At 36.3% G+C, this 21,317-nt stretch overlaps 1 protein-coding gene across 1 annotated transcript; it reads right to left on the bottom strand.

Annotated features, from left to right (window-relative positions):
* Positions 1 to 721: 721 nt before the first annotated feature.
* Positions 722 to 17,445, bottom strand: UBE2A (ubiquitin conjugating enzyme E2 A). Its single transcript, XM_053699184.1, has 6 exons — positions 17,133 to 17,445; positions 16,945 to 17,025; positions 16,348 to 16,373; positions 15,302 to 15,391; positions 4,380 to 4,468; positions 722 to 1,931 (listed from the first exon to the last, which is right to left on the bottom strand). Exons 1-6 carry the CDS (start codon positions 17,174 to 17,176, stop codon positions 1,803 to 1,805), a joined length of 459 nt encoding a protein of 152 aa, XP_053555159.1. The 5' UTR covers positions 17,177 to 17,445; the 3' UTR covers positions 722 to 1,802.
* Between the last annotated feature and the right edge of the window lie 3,872 nt (positions 17,446 to 21,317).

Here is a 21,317-nt window from a genome sequence, read left to right as displayed (position 1 = left end):
AATAAAATCTTGAAGAAAATTTCTTTTAAAACACCAAACTTCACCTCCTCCTTGCACCGAAGGCAAAGAGAATGACTGGGGATTGTGGGAAAGGGAGTGATACTTGACAGCTTTGCTGTGGTGCTCTTTGCCTCCTCTTGCTGGACAGGAGTGATATTCCCAACAGTAATTGAGGATGCCATGGACTCCCCATATCTTAGGAAAGAAAAAGTGCTTTTATTTCTGTTCTGAACAATGGGGCCACTATTTTATATTGCCAAAAAGCCTGTATGGTCCCCTATTTCACATGTGGCTACCTGTGATGATAATTTAGTAAGGTGATCACAGTAACAGCAGTGATCACTTAGATTTTAGTAAATAAAACAAAACAAAAAAGCCAAGAAAATAATTATATATATTTTTTTTTTTACTTTTTACAGTTTTTGCCACTATCTCATATGCCATGAATTATAAATGTAAGTGTATATTGTGAATCTGCTGGCCCTGCTAAAAAAAAAAAAAGTGATTTGTGTGGATCACTCATTGAAATTAGACTTACAATAGGATTTAAATGTAGGTAGACGAAAAAAGCTCAAAATTGGCTCAGCACTGGGGTGTAAACAAAATAAATAAAAAAAAAAAAAAAAAAAGTTAAATGATTCTGTGATAAAAACAAACAAAAACCCAATAGAACACACACCAACCTTTCATACTCAGCCATGCTTTCTCTACAGATCAGAACTTTGGTAGGTTATACTTTTATTTACAAGATTGGAGAAAATGTACAGTTTTACATGGGTTACTTTTGCAAAAAAGTAAATATAGAAGTTTGTGCAAAAATTATTACAAAGAAAAATCCATGTTTGCTGTTAGATGAAATATTAACAAAAAGCTTTTGTTTAAAAACAAACAAAAAAAAACAAAAAAACACCCCACTAATTTGTTTTACCAATTTTGCAGAGGGGAAAAAACAAAACACACTGCATGACTTTTTAAGTTAAACACAAAAATGATTAAGGGATTTGTCGTTAAAAAGAAATTAGCAAAACTGTATATTCATTTCTACCAAACCTGCATCTCTTGGAGGGGAAAAAACAAACAAAAACACAACCTTAACGAAAAAAAAAAAAAAAAAAATTAGAATTGTAGTACAACCTCATAGCTACAGGACATGCCTACTATACATTGCACAGCAATGTACGCCCAAGTTGTCACAGATAAGTGATTGTAGGTAATAGTTACTTTGTCTCCTAATCCATTGGTACACAGCACCCACTAAATATCAAGTAAACTTAGGAGAGATTTATTTATTCCTGCACTGCAAAATCATATGGGGCATATTTTCTTTTAAAACAGAAAACAAAAATGATCACACCTCTGTAACTTCATCCTTCAGACTAAAACCAAATGCAGTAGAACCTTGGATAGATCAGCACCACTGAGATTTCAGATTTAGTTTGGTATGCATATAACTACAGTACATATATCCCTTTTTATTAGACATATTTTGGGGGAGGTTTATATGTAAACTACAACAGTGGACTTTGATCAACCAGAGATTTAAGTGAAGTCTGCTGGAAATTTAAAAGAAAAAAAAAAAAATGCAAGTAACCCACAAACAGTACATTTGAATTTCAACACGATTGCTCTCTGGTGTCCGAGGGGAATGAAGCATCAGCAGGGGACTAAAGTGACAGCACAACAGCCATTTTGCAGTCAACAATATAAATGTAAAGATTCTAGTAAGAGGAAGATCACTCAAACACTTCATATATATATATAATTTTCCTCCTTGTCAGAGTGTTCATAAACAAGTGCCAGGGTCAACAATCACGCCAGCTCTGTTCTACTATTGCAGAAACCCTCTTTTCATATTCACGTTTATTTTCCTGGTACAGCTGTGCTGCCTGACTATTTGCAGGACTGTTGGGATTTGGTTCATCCAGCAGCGACTAGAGGAAAAATAATGCAAAAACATTTTTAAGTTTAGCAATGATTCTCAGGTAATAGGTTAGCACAATAAGTTGTGAAGTAGTAGTGTTACAAGATGAGTGGAACAGGGAATTAACCAGATAACCCACAGCAGAACTAGATACTTAAAGCAATTTACTTTGGTTTTCTTATTTACTTTATTCTCTTGGCATTCTTTGTTGAAAAGAATTGCTAGGTAGGTTCAAGAGCAGATGTGCACTTCAGAGAGCTAACTGATGATTGGCTCACTCGCAACCTTGAAGCTGATTTTAACCGTGTTTAACCCCTTAAGGATCAGCGCCATACCCTGTACAACGCTGCTGTCCTGGGCCTCTCTCTGCCACAATCTCGCCAACAGCCGTGCGATTGTGCTATTTCTGCATGCCCCACGATTGGGGCAGTGCAGAAATAGTTGTGCAGAGTGACCGATGGGGAAAAAAGAGAGAGAAAAAAAAAATAGAGGGCAGTGGAAGGTGGGGTAAATGGGGGGGGGGGCGCAGCTAGACTACAGATTTTTTTTATTTTTATTAAATAATAAAGAAAAATTAGAGAACTGGGTACTATCTAAGATACTAGTTAGAGGGGGAGGGTTAGAGAGCTTTTTGGGAGGGATCAGGTAGGTGGGTAGGTAAGGGGGTAATCATACACTGAAGAAAATAATAAAAAAAAACAAAAGGAGGACTAAAACTGCAGTCTGTCTGCCAGTATCTAAGACGGGGGTGAGGGAGGGAAGAGAGCTATTTGAGAGGATAAGGGGGTGGGAGGGTGATCTCTACACTAAAGCTACAATTAACCTTACAAGCTACCTGATTAACCCATTCATTGCTGGGAATAATAAAAAAAAAAGTGTGGTGTGCAGTTGCAATTAGCAGCCTAATTACCAAAATTCAATGGCAAAGCCATATGTCTATTTCTAAACAAAGTGAGAAACCTAAAGTTTGTCAAAGTGAACGATTTTTTTTTATTTGATCGCATTTGGTGGTGAAATGGTGGCATGAAATATACCAAAATGGGCCTAGATCAATACTTTAGGTTGTCTACTAGAAAAAAAAAAATTATATATAGTTTTTATAGGTAAACAAAAAAAAAACTAAAAATGCTCTGGTCTTTTGGGGTAGTTTTAGTCTGAAATGCCCGGTCCTTAAAAAGGTACACTGAACCCAATTTTTTTTCTTTCGAGATTCAGATAGAGCATGCAATTTTACGCAACTTTCTAATTTACTCCTATTATCAATTTTTCTTCGTTCTCTTGCTATTTTTATTTGAAGCTAAGCTTTCTTTGGTTAAGACCTCTGGACAGCACTTTTTTTTTTATTGGTGGATGAATTTATCCACCAATCAGCAAGGACAACCCAGGTTGTTCACCAAAAATGGGCCGGCATCTAAACTTACACTCTTGCATTTCAAATAAAGATACCAAGAGAATGAAGAAATTTGATAATAGGAGTAAATTAGAAAGTTGCTTAAAATTGCATGCTCTATCTGAATCACAAAAGAAAAAAATTTGGGTTCAGTGTCCCTTTAAGCAACAATTGAGAGCATTTTCTTTTAGCACTTATGTCCCTATAAAAAAACAAAAAAAAAACAACATGTTTAACACCTTTGTGTCCAGGAATTTCAGCGAAAGAAAAAAAACAAAAAAACTTGCCTATCATGTTATCACTCTGATTAAACAGAAATAGAGCTTTTGATTTACCTATAAAACATGTTCCTCACTGAACTTATTTTTACACACTTTTTGGCAATTAGAATGCTGTTAAGTGCAGCTGTACACCTTTTCATGAAATTTCTGGCAGTGAAGGGGTTAATCAATTAGCTCCCACTCCCTGATCACTCTCTTCCCTGCGGATTTTTTTTCCCTTTCTGTAGTACAGTGGTGCCCCCTATCTCCACCGTTCCCGCAATCAATTATGGTGTCCTCCCCTTCTATTTCCCGTTAGAGTAGCTTCCCATCCCTCCCTCTTAGATTCTGTAGCGTAGGGCCTCTCCCACTCTGCCGACTGCTGGAGCTTCCTGTAGTTCAGATGTATATATACACACACGTCATGCGGTAGAATGGGCAAAGTACCGCATGACGTATGAATACATCTTTTTGGGTTAAGGCACAAGGTTAAACAACCCTGATTTATTTTTATTTATTATTTCCATGGCATCCACCAGGCCTGCGTAGTGACGTGGTTGAGACAGCATGAGACTCCCTCATGTGTTGCGGGTGTTGGTGTGGGGTATATTATATGAGATAGAGAGGATAGAGATCTCTCTGAAGACAGGTATAACCCCCACCCCAAAAAGTCAATACATGAATACAATAAATATTGTTTAAAAAGAGTAAATATCCCGGCGAGAGCTTCTCATTTCGGGGAAATATACATACACAACACACAAATAAAAAAATTAAAAAAAAGAGAAGATGAGATGATAGCACTTACCTGTATAGAGGTTAAAATAGAAGATACATCATAAGTAGGACTCCAACGATTTTGAAGAATGTCCAAACATATACTGCCATCAGCATACACTAAAATAAATGCAAATTATTAATAGTTGATTGGCAGGCAAAATGTATTAACATGTAATATTGAAAGAGAGAAGTCATTGAGTAAGACAATTTTAGCAACACATACATCTTTAAACAAATGAAAATGATTGAACTTTATATACATTAGAAATTCAAATAATAAAAAACGAGTAATCAACAGCATAAATAAAAAATATCCTTTTTTCCTTCTAAAGCCCCCACCCCTCCAAGAAAATCCACCAGATATCACCATTTTATGGCAAAACCGATGGGGGGTGGGTTTAAGGGTATGTACAGTTGTACACTAAACTATTCAAATTCACTGTATATAAAAAGTATTTATAGGACTAGCTCCATTTCCATTTAGAATCACAAACCCAGCTCCAGGGGCATGCTCTTATGTATGCAAGATGAAATTATCAATAGGTCTTAAAAAGAGAAATTGTTTATAAAATAAACTTACTTTTGGAATGAAAAACAAAAATTGTTTACATTTCCCTGGTTTTGCTTCTTGCAAAATAGATTTATTCAGCACAGGTACATTCACTACTTTTTGGGATGTTAGTGAATGTTTGTCCCTTTGCACCAAAAGCTGTTGCAATTCTCATCAGCCAAGAATGTCCTGCTAGTTAATATGGTTTTACTTAAAGGGACAGTAAACGCCTTGAGATTTTTATATAACTTTGGATTCCGATAGAGCATGCAGTTTTAAGAGACCGTCCCATTTACTTCCATTAACACATTTTTTAGAAGCACACTTTTTAAAGGCATCAGCGCCTACTGAGCATTTACACAAGTTCACAGGGTTTACATAGACTAGTCTGTGATTGGCCGTCACATGATAGAGGGGGAGTCATGCAATTGTGAGAAGAAAAAAAACTACTACTGCTTACTTGAAATTCAGAGTAAATGTGTTTGCATTATCTTTATTATATACACACACACGTTAATCATGCAATTCTACTGAATTTAGTGGACCTTTAACCCTGCTACATATCTGTCCCCAACAGGCTTTATGAGATAACAACTGCAAAACAATGCATTTTATACTATTTTTTTGAAAGTGGCTACCCCCCTGTTGTCTGTGGACTAAAGCTCAGATTGGTACCTCTAAAGAAGGCAAATGGGGGGCGGAGTTTGGCAATTGCAAAAAAATAATTGCAGTAAAAAAAAGGATGTTATTTTTTTGCAAACAATATTTGGCTGATATGTTGTTCTATAGTAACAATAGAGTGCCTTGTAATTACAAGGCGTTTTTTTTTAACAGACTCCACCCAACACTTGCCTTATCTGCAGGAGCCAATCCAGGCTTAAAGGAACAGTAAAGTCAAAATTTCAAGAGTGAATTTTTTTTCTCTCAAAAGTTTTAGTTTTGTTCTATCAAAATATCCAATCTTTTTATATGCACACTTTTTGAGGCACCAGCTCTTCCTGAGTATGTGCAAGAACTCACAAACTATGCATTGTGTGATACGCTGATGGCTGTCAAGTGATGCCGGGGGATGAAGAATTTAACAAACAAATTTGTCAGAAAAACTAAATCTACTCTTGAAATTCAGACAAAGTTTTTGCATTGTCTTTTTAATATGCATCTGTTGGTTATACAATTCTACTGTATTTAAAAAAGGACTCAAGTCAAAATTAAACACCATCATATTTCAGATGGAGCATTCAAATGTTAAACAACTTTCCAATTTTCTCCCATTAACAAAATGTGCACAGTTTATTTATATTTATGCTTTCAGTCACCAGCTCCTACTGAGCAGGTGCAGAAATTCACAGAAATGACGTATATGCATTTGTGATTGGCGAATGCTGTCACATGATACAGGAGGAGTGGAAAAAGAAACATAACATTGAAATTTGTCAGAAAAATAAATAAATAAAAAAAATCTACTACTCATTTGAAGTTTAGACTAAATGCTATTGTATTTTATTTTTATTATGCAGTTTTACTGTATTTACCGCTCCTTTAAAAAGCACCACTAAAGTCAATATTAAACTTTCATGAGTCATTTAAAGCACACAATTTTAAACAACTTTAATTTCACATCTATTACCTAAACATGCACAATCTTTTTAACTGCACACCTTTAGAATGGAACCAGCTCCTACTGAGCATGTGCAAGACATACATATATTTATATGCGTTTTGTGAATGGCTGATGGCTTTTGCATTGTCTATTTTATTATGGGTTTATTGATTAGGCTATTCTATTGCGTTTAGTGGGCCTTTAAAGGGACAGGCTACTTAAATTGTTTTAAAAAGTTAGATAATCCCTTTATTATCCATTCCCTGGTTTTGCACAACCAACACTGTTGTAAAATGTATATTACTATCTCTATGATTTACCTGTGTCTTGAACCAGCACTATCTGGCTGTTGTGCAAGATTTAGAAAGCACTGAGATAAGAAGTGACATGCATGGGCTTAGAAGCAGGCTAAGTAAAGGCTAGACATGGTAACAATGTTAGTATAAAGAGCTTTGCTTTTCAGATTGTTATCCATTAAAGGAATAGTCTAGTCAAAATTAAAATAGCTTCAGATAGAGCATGCAATTTAAAAAAAAAAAAAAATTCTAATTTACTCCTATTATAATTTTTTCTTTGTTCTTTGTATCTTTATTTGAAAAAGAATGTAAGCTTAGGAGTCGGCCCATTTCTGGTTCAGCACCTGGGTAGAGCTTGCCGATTGGTGGCTTTATTTAGACACCAATCATGGAAGTTTAATTTTGACTAGACTATCCCTTTAAAGCCAGTTAGGGAAAGCTATTTAACGGGGTTAGCCTTCAGAAGTCACTAGTCTGCATTTCCAGCTTAAAACTGTAAAAAATAGAAAATCCTCAACTTTCAGAGCTATAGTAAATGAAAGGGGTCAAAATAAATAATGAAATTATAGTTGTACCAAAACCATTTTTTAAAGACCGAGTACAAGTACCGATACTTTTTTTTCAAATACTTGCCAATACCAACTTTTTTTTTTTACATGTCATGTAACAGTTTCTGAAGCACAATAAAGACTAATGATTTAAAGTGTCAGTAAACCTAAAAAAAATAATGTTATATAATTCTGCACATAGTGCAGAATTATATAACATTTTAGTGCTATAGTTATTAAACCTTTTTTTTCTCTTTGAAATTTTTTTAAAATATACCAGTTTTACAGACCCGCTCTCTGCTGAGCGGGTCTTGTTTTTTTTTTTTTTTTACACAGCGCATCGGGCCAGCTGTATAGTCACAGCCCGGCCTGACCGCGCCATAACATTAAGTGCAGCTCGCTCTTGCTCTGTCTGACACATATACAAAGTCTGCAATATACTTTATATTGTCCCCTATATATACACATTCTGAAATTAGGAGCTTTTCAGTTCCTCTTTTCAGTTCCTGTTAGAAATGGAAGTGCAGAACACTGTTATATTCCACAAAGCCATTGGCTGCACACACTAGGGACCTATTTTTAACTGTCCCTAATTGGCTACAACAGAAAAGTTAACCTAAGTTACAACATGGCAGCACCCATTGCTTTATAGACACTAAAAAGTTATACTTATTTTGTCAATATTTAACTTTAAAATATAATATACCTACATGTTGTTCTCAGACAAATCTGCATCATTCTATCTAGCATTTGTTTAGTGTTTAATGTCCTTAAGTTAGACATCAACTATCAAAGGATAATCAGAATTTGTAAAATCACAAATCCTACATACACAGCTATTTAGAAAAGAGAAAATGCAAAGTTTAAATGTAATAAAACAATCTGAAGTGTAAAGTAATATAAATACAGCAGAACTCTCATATCTTGCAGCGCTATAGTGCACTGGGCTTGTCTCTCCTTCACATACAGAAATGCCCCTTGGAGAAGTAAAGCAAAATCTTTTTTAGAATTTCACTAGAGATCTTGCAGTGTTGGAGGATTATTTTATATCATCTTGTCGTGAATGGAGACGTTTATATCATCAGGCCATAAGAACCCAATGATATAAAGCTCTCTGCTCAGGTGCGATTATCTAATAAGTCTCACCAATACTGCAAGGTCCCTCAAAGAGTTTAAGAAATGCAAATTTTAGCATTAGAGAGGTTTATCTCACAATGGAGGAAAACAATTGCCGTTTTTGGTTTGTTTTTTTAAATTCTAAAGTTTTTCTGTAAATTTCTCTGCATCATGTCGAGTTTTTAATCATCAGGCCGATTTTACAGCATTAAAAACGTTAAGCATTTTTTTTTTTTTAATTTTTTTTACACATACCACTTGTTGCAATAAACTGATAAATCTGTGTCTTCATAGTAAAAGTCTATGCCCTGCATGTTGCTATGGTAACCAGCCAAACCTGTTTCTATTGTTTACTGGTAAATTTCTTACATTAACCATCTATACTCATAGGCATTTCCTTCAATTCTATATTTAGAAGCAATATCTGTTTTCTATTAAAAGCCAACTGCATACTGCTGTATCAAAGTATGAATACCAAAATAAGGTTTAATATTAGCTTGAAAAATCAGAACCGATCCCTATTAAAGAAATAAAATCAAACAAAAAGCAAGAGCAATGCTACACAGTAAACTGCAGACACTGCTTATAGCAATGCACAAACTCATTCACACAACACATTTGCCCACTGCAAAGGAGACCAGATACGCATATTCAACAGGGTATCAGGCTACTCTGTGCAAAACTGTACAACAAGATTGCTAACATCATAGTATTAAATGTATTATTTCACAATTCATTGCTTAAAAGTGTTCTGAGTATCTCAAATACAAATGGATGCACATCTTCAATTTACATTCATCTGCAAACAAGCACACTACATGAGAAGGGGTTGTGATGTGTACTTTATATTATTATTTACAATGAAATTACAAATTTTATACAATTGTTTTACAAGTACAATAATAAATCTTTTTATATGCAGCCCTACTGAGCATGCCTGATGTCACATGACACAGGAGTAGCTGCAAAATGGAAGGAAATGTTAACTTTCTAAGAAAAAACAAACTACTTATCTGAAATCTAAAGTTTTATTGCTTTGTCTTTTAGTGATGCATTTGTTTGTTATGCAACTTAACTGTATTTAATGATAAATTAATAAAAGGGATGTGCTTGGGTGGGGAATTTTGTGTAAGCACACTATAAAGTGTAATTTCTAAGGAATGCTGAGGAAATACATACCCCTAGGCCAGGTGAGAAATGGGGCGTCAGTGTTGGGATCCTGCTCTCCCCCCCTCCTGCACTTATCTACCTCCAATCCCATCTCTCTCCTCCTCCTTTGAAGTCCACTGTATTCGCCTGTTCTCCCCCCTCTCCCTCAAAGTGGCAGTCATCTATCGCCCTCCTGGACCTACTTCCCAATTCTTTGACAACTTCGCCGCCTGGCTCCCTCACTTTCTCTCTACAAATATACCAACCCTAATTCTTGGGGACTTCAACATTCCCATTGACAATCCATCTGCCCCTGCTGCCTCTAAACGTCTTTCACTCACATTCTCCTTCAGTCTCTCACAATCCACCCTATTCCCTACCCACCGTGATGGACACTCCATCGACCTAGTATTTTCTTACCTCTGTTCTATATCTGACCTCATCTGTTGCCCTTTTCCCATTTCAGACCATCACCTGGTCACCTATAATATTAATGCAACAGCTAAACCCACTTCTCCATCCCGCCCCTATAGAAATGTACATGATGTGGATCCGCAACAATTTTAAAAAATCATTCAAGATCTCCTCCCTCACACTTCTACTATAACCTGCCTGTATCTCGCAACAGCCCACTATAACAAAACTCTTTCCTCAGCACTAGACAAACTTGCCCCTCCCCAACTGCGCAAAACATCACGTAGTCAGTTACAGCCATGGCATGCTCAGCAAACACGCTATTTGCAAAAATGCTCCCGTACTGCTGAGCTTGTCTGGAGGAAAACTCACTCTGATCCGGATTTCATACACTATAAGATTATTCTTCACTCATACACTTCTGCCCTTCACTTAGCCAAGCAAACCTACTTCTCTTCTCTCATATCTACTCTTTCCTCAAACCCTTAACGACTCTTCTCCACCATTAACTCTCTCCTCCACCCACCTGCTCCCCCCGTCTGTCTTTAGTGCTCAAGACCTGGCAGACTACTTTTTAAACAAAACACATACTATCCGAAGCAACATCCCAACACCAACCTGCAATATTCCAACAACAGGCCCAGTTACTCCCTCTGCATCTTCTATCCAGCCAGAAAATTAATTTTCTTCTTTACTATCTTCCTCACGCCTCACTACCTGCCCAATCGACCCTATCCCTTCCTGTATTTAGTTTAATTTGTATATACTTATACATTTGGAAAGAAAAAGAAATATGTTGTCTAAACGAATTTTAACAAACATCCGGTTTTCCCCACTTCTGTTTTTTTCACTTGTCAATAATGAATTAAATTACAAATGGGGTATATAAAGCCGCCAGTTCACAAGTAACACCAGTCTTGATAAAGGCCCACATAGTGTGGCCGAAACGCATTGGCAAGCAACTGGTAAGCTTTTTTCCATTCTTTTAACAGGAGTTTGGACAATTTTGTACATTGTATTTTATGTTTACAGGACATTATCAGTAACGGACGACTAGGACCAATAGGAAAAACATCACAAGATTTGCACTATCAGGATCTTCACAGCATATCTCACCACCAGGAAAACAAATATACTACACTACGACACTTTATACCACCAAGAAACAAGTTTGTGTTTATTTTTTATTTTTTGTGACCTTTTGTGAGTTTTCTATGTGACTTTGCTTTTGTTATTTGTGTTTTTATTTTGGGATTTTCTAGATTTTTTGGACTTTTTGGATCCGCTTTTTTTGCATATTTTTAGGCACCTTTTGGACATCATTCGCCACCATTTTTTGGCCAAATTCACATTTTTTTCACACTTGCGGCTATCATCTCTGCAACCATCCCCCAAGTGTGACACTATTGATTTGTTTTAGTCTTTATACTGTATTGGGTTAATCACACCACTTTCTGTAACCCATATTGGTGTTATCTTTCCGCACTGACCATGTGGGCAACATCTTCCTATTAGGACACGCATATACTAGGGTCCTCACATAGACCAGACTAGCAAGATTATTCTCACCCATCCACACATACATACTTTATAAGCTAGGTGGATCCACCAGTTCGGTTTTATTGTGTTTAATTTGTAAAATATTTTGTGCTTATTGTTTTTATTGTGGCCTATTGCATTATTTACACATTGTACCGTTTACTACTTTTATTGTAAATTTAACGTTAAACTGTTGTAGGATAAAATAGACTAGATTGATTGCACCTGCCTTTGGCGCTTCTAACTACTTACTACTCATTTCCGTTTAACTGGATGGCTAGGCGTCCATTGTTCAAAACTATTTGGTGCAGTGTCCAGGCGCTTTACCCACCTTTGCAGCACTTCCTATCTAATACCCTCCCCTATCTTCCACCCTCACTCACATGTCCAAGACTGAGCTCCTTCTTATCCCCCCTTGAAGCTCTACACCGACTTCTGACTTCTCTATCCCTGTTGACGGCATCACCATTTTCCCATCGCCCCAACTCCACTGCTTCGGAGTTACACTTGACTCAAATCTATCCTTCGTCCCCCATATCCAATCGCTTTCTACATCCTGCCGCAACCATCTCCACAATATTTCCAAGATTCAACCTTTTCTCTGCGCTAACATCACAAAGCATATAATCCACTCCCTTGTTATTTCCCGGCTTGACTACTGCAATAACCTACTTACTGGCCTTCCTCTTTCCCGCCTCTCCCCCCTTCAATCTATCCTAAATGCCTCTTCCAGGCTGATCCACCTTTCCATTGCTCTGTATCTGCTGCACCTCTCTGTGAGTTCCTTCATTGGCTCCCCATTTACAGCAGAATTAAATTCAAAATTCTCACCCTTGCATACAAAGTGTTCACCAACACCGCTCCCCTCTACCTATCCTCTCTAATCAACAAATATACTCCAGCCCGCCCACTAAGATCCAACAATGACCTGCTCCTTGCATCTGCGATTATCACCTCTTCTCATGATAGACTGCAGGACTTCTGTTGAGCAGCACCTACCCTCTGGAACACTCTCCCTTGTGCTGTTAGGCTTTGCCCTAATCTTTCTTCCTTGAAACTCTCTGAAGACTTTTCTGTTCAGAGAAGCCTACCACCCAACTCAATAATATTTCTTACCTAACAACATTTCCCTCATCTAACTCTGCATTAACATTTCTCAATCTTGCAGTCCTCACCTCCTGTTTCTCAACCTTCTAGATTGTATGTTCCCACGGAAACAGGGCCCTCAATTCCTCCTTTATGTGTTGGTAAATTTTGTCCTGTCTCTTACAAGTTTTATATTATTGTTTTATTGAAATGAACTGTATCCATGGACAGAGCTGCGGAATATGATGGCGCTTCATAAATAAAGTATAATGATAATGTACCCAATTATCGCCGATGACCTGGTTTCACACTTTGTGCTGTTCTATTCATAGTCATATGATAGTAGGTGACCAATTTTCTGTGTGCTTAGGTGTGCAAACTTTTACATGCATGCAACAGTTCTCTTTGCTTTCCACGCTTATTTAGTTCCTCATGTGTCCTATTCTACGTTGTTTTCGGCAATCCAGTGTACTACAGACTGGGGATTGTTGGTGTCCTAGTTGGAGGCATACCAGACTTCGCAGGAGTGTGGGTGATGTCACGATGTACGCATATGGTGATATCACAAAGGGGCTGAACCAACAAGCTGCAAGGGAGTTGGATGGTGGTGGTCTTGGAGCAACAATATCAAATATATATATAACATGTTAAAGTAAAACAAACACTTGGGGATTTGCTTGAGGATTTTACATTATATACACACAATAATAAAAAAAATAAAAATGTTGTTATGTCTAGAGACCTCTAATAAGGTTTGATTTCTAGTAGAAAAGTCCCTCTCTTACAAAAAAAACAATGAATTTTGGCTGTATGATCACTGCAGTAACAGTAAACACTTTACAAGAAAAATTAAAAAAAAAAGTTATTTTATTTCTCTATAAGCTATATTATAAACCACAAAAGCCCTTATGGGCCCCTATTTCATTTGTGGCTACCCTTGATGACAATTTAATAAGGTGCTCACAACAACAGCAGTGGTCACTGGGCCATTTTCAGTATTTATTAAAATCTAAGCAAACATACATATGTTAACATTTTTTTTTCCTGCAGCTATCTCACATTCCATTAATTATGAATATAATAATGGCATATATTGAATCTGCTGGGCCTGCTAAATCCCCCCCATATATAATTTGTATGGATCACTGAAATTTGACTTACAATAGGAATTAAATAAAACAAAAAACTAAAAATTGCCTCAGCACTGGGGTAAAAAAATTGCTTAGCAGTGAAAGTGTTAAATTGCAGCGAAGTTTTTAGGATTTTGGAAATAAATGTTTTGTTTTTACATTACGGTCCTGATGTTTTTGTGAAGGGCAAAGAATTGGACGCATTGTATTTAACGTGCCTTATTGGCGGAGGTGATGTCTTCACCTCTCACACGTGTACAACATGCCACATATGTTGCCCACGCTGAAGAGTGAAAGGAGTGTCCATCATATACAACCTAAGCGCTGCAGTTGTCCGATTGTTGCTTAGTTCCCTAGCAGCAGCAATTTAACTCAATATACTACAGTCTTCCATCCCCTCACCATACATACTCTTATCTGAAAACAGTGGCTCCCATTACCATTTTTTTCACATATACAAATGCAACAATTTAATTTAACTGCCCTGTTTTTAAATGGCTGTCTGGACTCTTTTCAAACTATGACTATTGATTTTAAAGGGACAGTACACTGTAAAAAAATGTTTCCATTAATGTATTTTAAATGACTTGTTATACCAACTGCAGAGTATAAAATATTTGAGAAATTCCATTTTCATGCTTATTTGTGTATATGAAGTAGCCAATTTTGTGCCTTGAAACCACAGCCTATTACAATGGGTTGAACTTAAAGGTGATATCAGATCTCATTATGTTTTAAGTTTGTGTAAACAGACTTGCTTCCTTATCTATTTGGTTGGAACACCAAAGCTCAATACATAGAGAAAACAATGGAAAAGGATCATTTTATTACTTAACTATCCTGCATCCCACTGAGAGTGTAGTCTCTTCTGCTGGCTGTGTATACTTAGGCTATTCAATAGCCTATACTCCAGTATTAATTTGTTCAGTGTAGGTGGCGATACCACAGGCTAAATCAGCTATTTCAAATGCTGAAATATGAGTAAAGGAGCTACTTGTAACCAATTTAATACACTCTAGCAGGTTAAAAGGATCATTGGGAATAATTTAAAGGGGAGAAATTTTTGGAGTGAACTGTCCCTTTAAGTCACTCCAATATGATAAATGATAAGAAAATAGATGTTTTACATAAAATCGACCACAAAGCTTGCAAGATAAATTATCAAATGTATATAAAGTTAATACAGAAAAAAAAAAAAAAACAACAACTTTCTAGAAACATTGCATACTGTCCTCTGCTGCAATTTCAAGTTTGAGCTAATTAATTATTATTATTTGACCAAAGCGGGTGATGCCTTGCAAATGGAAATATAGACAGTTTTCCTCAAAGGTGTACTTTGCATTTCATGTCTTCTAAACTGAATTATGTGCATTTGCAAACTAGCCATCTGGCTGACTTGCCTACCCACAAGCATTGTAAAATTACCATGGCTCATAATTTATTAATTGTGCACTACAGAAAGGGCAAAGAGAACATCCTAGTAAGCAAACCCAATGGAAAAAAATTGTGTTCACATACTTACCATTTGGATGAAACATTTTAGAGACAAATCTTACAGTTGGCGGTTTATTTGGATACTCTTCTGTAAATTCTATTGTAAGTTTAAATGTTCCTAAAGATAAACAAAAACACAATCAATTATGTGATTCCAAAATACAAATAAATCAGGAAAAAATAAATGCAAAATAAACAATTAAGACATGTGACAGATACATTAGTTTACATGAATACTAATAGATATATGCATTCGCCAGTTTTATTGACAGCCGAATGCGGAGGAAGTCGGTCCCTTCCGGGTAGGATCTGGATTTAGTGTGTTGCACTTTCACCAGAATAATTTTGGCTCCAAAATGAGCCAAAAGGGACTGACTTCTTCCGCATTCAGCAGTGACTGAAACAATGTATTTTTACATTTAAAGTGAAACTAACAGAAGGTTAAAAGTGACTGTTTATCCAGGAATTTTCTCCCAATTATTGAGTTTACATGTTGGAGTGTATTAAATTGTTTACAAGAAGCTTCTTTACCCTTATTTCAGGGATTTGAAATAGCTAATTTAGCCTGTACCCTACCAAAACTGATCGTTTCTTTACAAGTTCAGGGACTTTCTCAGGGAGCGGTTTCAAAATGTAAAACGTGCCGAATAAACTTCTCTTTTAAATCAAAGGCAGTTTTAAGTATCATGCACCTTTAACCATTTGTATACAAGAAATATTTAACAATTTTAAACTGTGCTATTTCGTAAACATAAGGTTTTTAATTTAATGTACATTTAAGAATATTTAGCTTTTAAATGGTTTAACTACAGTTTCCACTGCACTTCTGCGCAAATCACTAAGACAGGAAAGTATCTATTAGGATTATGGTAACTTTATAGTCAACAAAGCATTGCTATGCATGAATACCCTCTTTTTTCTTAAAACCAGTAATGGTATTGCTGTTACCGTGGTGATTATTGCTTGAAAAAAGCTATTTTGTTCAATTATAGAATTATATAAGTAGAGGAATAAGGGTGTTTGAAATCTTATGACACTACTCAGCCCATAAACGTCTTTTTCCGCTATACTCACCATCTTCAAATGGTGTTCCTTCAGGCCTAAAGTAAAAATAAAAAAACAGACAATATTTAGATGGTGAGTACATGCTTTAAAATATTAGTATGTATTATGGGTGGTAAGTGGAGATGGGGAGTCCTAAAAAATGTCTAGCTCTGTGCAATAATAATTGCTATAATACAAATGGGATGGACGAACACTAGCAGAGCATGACTAAAATATTTATTTATAAAAAAATTAAACTTTATTAAGGACTGTATAAATTAGTTTGTTACAAAATAGTCATCAGTTTATCAGATGAAGGAAGAGCTATAATCTTTTATAAGGGGAATGAACAGACTAGCTTCTCAAGATATAAGAGTTTATAGTTCCTTGACCAACCAAAATTGGAACAAAGCTACAGTGAATTTAGGTTAGCATTAGACAGTTACTCCATCCATCTTCATGGGACTGTAACAAAGAAGAGATTTCATTTAAATTGGGGTGATAAAAAGAACAGAGGGGGGCCATACACTGAACTGGTATTTAGAGAGTCACACCGAATAGCAATGACTTGGTTTTGACGTGTTACAGGTTGTAATGTGCAGTTTCTTCCTGAAAGGGTCAACTCACCCAAATATAACCGCATTCCACACCATGATGTTATTCTCAGAGGGGGCACCACTCACACCAGCGGGGGGATCCTCCTGGAGCCTGAAACAAAACATAAAATATAACACCATGGATTCAGGCCTCACATCTCACCCCGTGGCAGCTACTCAAAGCAAGAAAGCAGATTGTTACAAGTTCAACCCATTTACCTTTTAAAGTCTCTCATAAGACGCCTTCTGGCTGGTGTTGACATTTGTTACTTTAACCGGAGAAGAGAAACAATAATAAATATGGTAGAAGAAATAAGGGACGGGATTCTCACAAAGCGTAAACCTTCGATGTAAAGAAAATAAAAAAAAGAAAAATAACAAAAGAAAAGAATCCCCCAACAATAAGTTATCGTATCAACCTAAAGCAATAAGGGAAACAATAATAATTATAATAAATAAAACAACACCGCGGCAGGATCTAGTTACTACTCTTCCGGGAGCTTCCGACCCTGGCGGAGGGATATTTTCTTACACAGTTACCGAGAGAAAAACAAGTCCTGCTTTGCAGACGCTTCCATTGTACTGAACTGGGGGGTGAATAAATCATATCGGTCTCTATTTCTGCTTTACATATGATTTAAGCTACAAAATTACTACTCCATATTATAAAATAAACGTGGTTTTCATACAGTTATGCCGATTAACCTTGTCTCTGACTACACAAGTAAAGTAATTTGTGTTATCGTTTTAAAAACACCGCTTTAGTTAATCCTAGTACGCTGCCCCTGTGTTGTTGTCATCTAAACAGCTGCTCCTCCAAGGTGATGTCACTTTGGTTACGCCCTCACTGTTGATTGACAGATTAGGCAACGTCATTACACGTAAGAGAACTTTGCGGGTAAAACTACGTTGTGTCAATCGCTGAGTATAAAAAAATAAATCAGTCTGACTCTGTTCGTGTTAAAACATTGTTCTGTTTTGTTAATAAGTTTATAAAAAACGTAACGTAATTTTATAACTGTATGATTACCTTTTTTTATTTAGCTATTTTCGTAAAAATATATGGTGTGATGTAATCGAAAACATATTATTTTGGTATTACAAAAATATTGCAGTTTCTTTTTTTTAAATACAGTCAGAATAAAATAGAATTATGCTGACAGTCTGTTAAGGTGTTAAAGGGACATCCAATACCAGAACGTCCTATTGTAAACAAACAATATATGAAACATTCACAAGTTGTGTCTGTACAAAAACATGATGTGCAATACACTAATTTTAGAGCATATATAAAATAGTTACATAAAACAGATATAAAATAGTTACATAAAAGCAGCGATTCCATCCTGCCATATTTTCTTTGAAAGCAATTAGTCTATTAACCTTTTGATGCCGTTATGGCGTTCTATTCTGTCCAAACGGCGCTGGGCTTTAGCGCTGTTAGGACAGAATATAACTTCATAGACATTTGGCTGTCCTGAAGCCAACAGTGCTTCCTGGATGCGATCGTGGTCTCTGGAGGATGTGCCTAGCATCATAGGAACTCCCTCCTGACCCGATCCTATAATTGAAATCTCGCAATCGTGTGCACAATCACTGGATTTCAATTTGTCTACATCGGAACCTTTCAGCCAATAGGAATGCAAGGGACGCCATCTTGGATGACGTCACTTGCATTCAAGTTCCAGTTTACGGCGGAGACCGTATTGAAGAGGAGCTCCGCGCCGGGTGTCTTCAGGATGGACCCGCTCCGCATGGATGAAGATAGAAGAGGCCGCATGGATGAAGACTTCTTGCCAGCTGGATGTATCCTTCAAGCGGAACTTCAAAAACTGTAAGTGGATTGTTGGGGGTTAGTGTTAGGTTTATTTAAGGGTTTTTTGGGTGGGTTTTATTTTTAGAGTAGGGTCTGGGCAGGTAAAAGAGCTAAATGCCCTTTTAAGGGCAATGCCCATACAAATGCCCTTTTCAGGGCAATGGAATGCTTAGATTTTTTAGATAGGCTTTTTATTTCGGGGGTTGGTTGGTTGGGTGGTGGGTTTTACTGTTGGGGGGTGTTTGTAATTTTTTTTTACAGGTAAAAGAGCTGATTTGGGAATTAGAGCTGTTAGATATTTTTTGGACAAATTCTCTGCATATGAGGACTATGTCAAGGCTTATATTTGCTCAATTTTGGAATTTTTGCTTACACATAATTTCCTATCATTTGATAACAAGTTTTATCTTCAATGTTGTGGAACAGCAATGGGGGCGAAGTTCGCCCCCTGTTTTGCTAATTTATAGGTGGCATTTTGGGAAGTGAAATATATGTACAACAGTGAATATAAGTTATACACAGAAGGCATAATCTATTATAAAAGATTTATTGATGATCTTATTATGATCATTGAACCATTTAATAAAGTCACGTTTGAATATTTTCTTGCATTCCTGAATGATAATGAAATGTGTTTAAGATTTGTTGGGGGATTTGATCATAAAAGGACTGACTTCCTGGATATAACATTGGAGGGTGATGTGGATAATGAGAGGATTGTATCAAAAACTTTCCTCAAATCTACAGCGGGTAATACCATCCTACATGCTAGTTCATGTCATCCACCTCACCTAGTCCGTGCTATACCAAGAGGTCAGTACATTAGATTACGGCGAAATACTAATGATGATTTGACATATTATCAACAGGCAGATGAACTCACTAAGAGACTGATTGCCAGAGGCTATGATCCAAACACACTAGAAAAAAAACAAATTGGAGATAAGCAATGCTCAGGGAAAGAAGAAGAAATCTGAAAGTAATGCCTCTGGCTCATTTAGTGATAACTTAGTTTTTACAACTGAGTACACTAACCAATTTTCTGAAATTGTGAAAATATTGAAGAAGAATTTGCCAATACTTGGTGGTGACCATATTTTGCAAAATCAAATTGCAAAATGTAAGTTTGTGTCAAAGAAACCTCTAACTTTGGCGTCTCAGCTAACTCCCAGTATGGTTACTAATGATAGAGGAATTAGAGGTGTTTGTTGGCTTAGAAAGAAAGGTAACTTCAAGTGTGGAGTAAGAACATGCCTAACTTGTAGTATGATGGAGACTACTAACACTTTCAGATCATTTGTAGAAGGGACAGTGTACAATATTGATTTTTACGCTAATTGTAAGAGCACGTTTGCAGTATACCTTCTTGATTGCAACCTTTGCCACATCCAATATGTTGGAAAAACTACAAGGGGGTCAATGTAAGAGTAAGGGAACATGTTAATGATGTAAAAAAAAACTATTGTAAAGATTCATCAATAGCTAGACATTTTAACCTCATACACTTTACTAATATAGGTGATTTCAGTGTTAAAATCATAGATGTGGCAAGGGTTCCATTCAGAGGTGGAAATAAATATAAAATACTTGATAAGAAGGAATTATATTGGATTTATCGACTTGGGATAAGAGTACCCCATGGACTTAATCTAGAATGGGATATTAGTTATTTCATCTAGGGGATATAATAAATGCTTCAAGAAATTGTGTTGTGATAGTTCCACTGAGAGAAAATACACCAGTGAATTTTTAGTTAAGAATATGTGACTGATGATCCTTTTTTGCATATACTTGCATATGTTGGATACAGATGAACATTGATTGCTCATTTGGCTGATGCATACTATATGAAATCCGGATGGATATATGTTCATAATAAATAGTGTGCATGAGAAAAATGTGCAGTTTAGGCACCTGATACGGTTAGATGTATTTACCTATGCATATCGTGTAGCCAACATGATAATGTTGTAATAGGATTTTTAGGATAGACATTTTATGGTACACTGATGAGATGTGGATAAGATATAAAGTGGAAGCTCTGTGTTTATCTATTTTGGAAGATATCATAAGAAGCAAAATGAACATCTGTAGGATTGTCTATCTCAGTGTAATATCATATAACATTGGAGGAGAATTTCTGTTTTAGCAACAGTCTGCACTTAATTAATTAGCTGGGTGATTAAGATGGTGGCATATTGTATGTTTTTATCACATATTGTATAAAAGTTTAATGTTGGTTCGTTTATATTTTATGTCTGACATTAATTGGTTAATATGCGTTCACCCATGATCTCTATTTAAGAGTGTCATGGGTCTAGTATCTGTAGTCTCTGATGAAGCGCCACTAGGGGGCGCGAAACGCGTCAGACGTCATTCCATGTTTGTACCTGCTTGCCCTTTACCAGAATAAAGTGTCTTTTGAAATTTTACTGCTGTGCTGCCGAATTCTTCTTTTTTAAAGCTGATTTCTTTGGGGCAATGCCCCGCAAAAGGCCCTTTTAAGGGCATTGGTAGTTTATTGTAGGCTAGGGTTTTTTTTATTTTGGGGGGCTTTTTTATTTTGATAGGGCTATTAGATTAGGTGT

Source organism: Bombina bombina, chromosome 1, assembly GCF_027579735.1.
Source record: "Bombina bombina isolate aBomBom1 chromosome 1, aBomBom1.pri, whole genome shotgun sequence".
In the NCBI taxonomy this organism is placed as follows: Eukaryota; Metazoa; Chordata; class Amphibia; order Anura; family Bombinatoridae; genus Bombina; species Bombina bombina.
The sequence above is the reverse complement of the archived record's forward strand: the minus strand, read 5'-3'. Positions and strand labels throughout refer to the sequence as shown.

Excerpts from the sequence above, each read along its gene's own strand:
- UBE2A (XM_053699184.1), bottom strand. The coding sequence starts at position 17,176 with ATGTCAACACCAGCCAGAAGGCGTCTTATGAGAGACTTTAAAAG. Across the intron at positions 15,392-16,347 it reads AGGAACACCATTTGAAGATG|GAACATTTAAACTTACAATA; the intron begins GTGAGTATAGCG and ends GTTTATCTTTAG. Across the intron at positions 4,469-15,301 it reads TAAAATGTTTCATCCAAATG|TGTATGCTGATGGCAGTATA; the intron begins GTAAGTATGTGA and ends CATTTATTTTAG.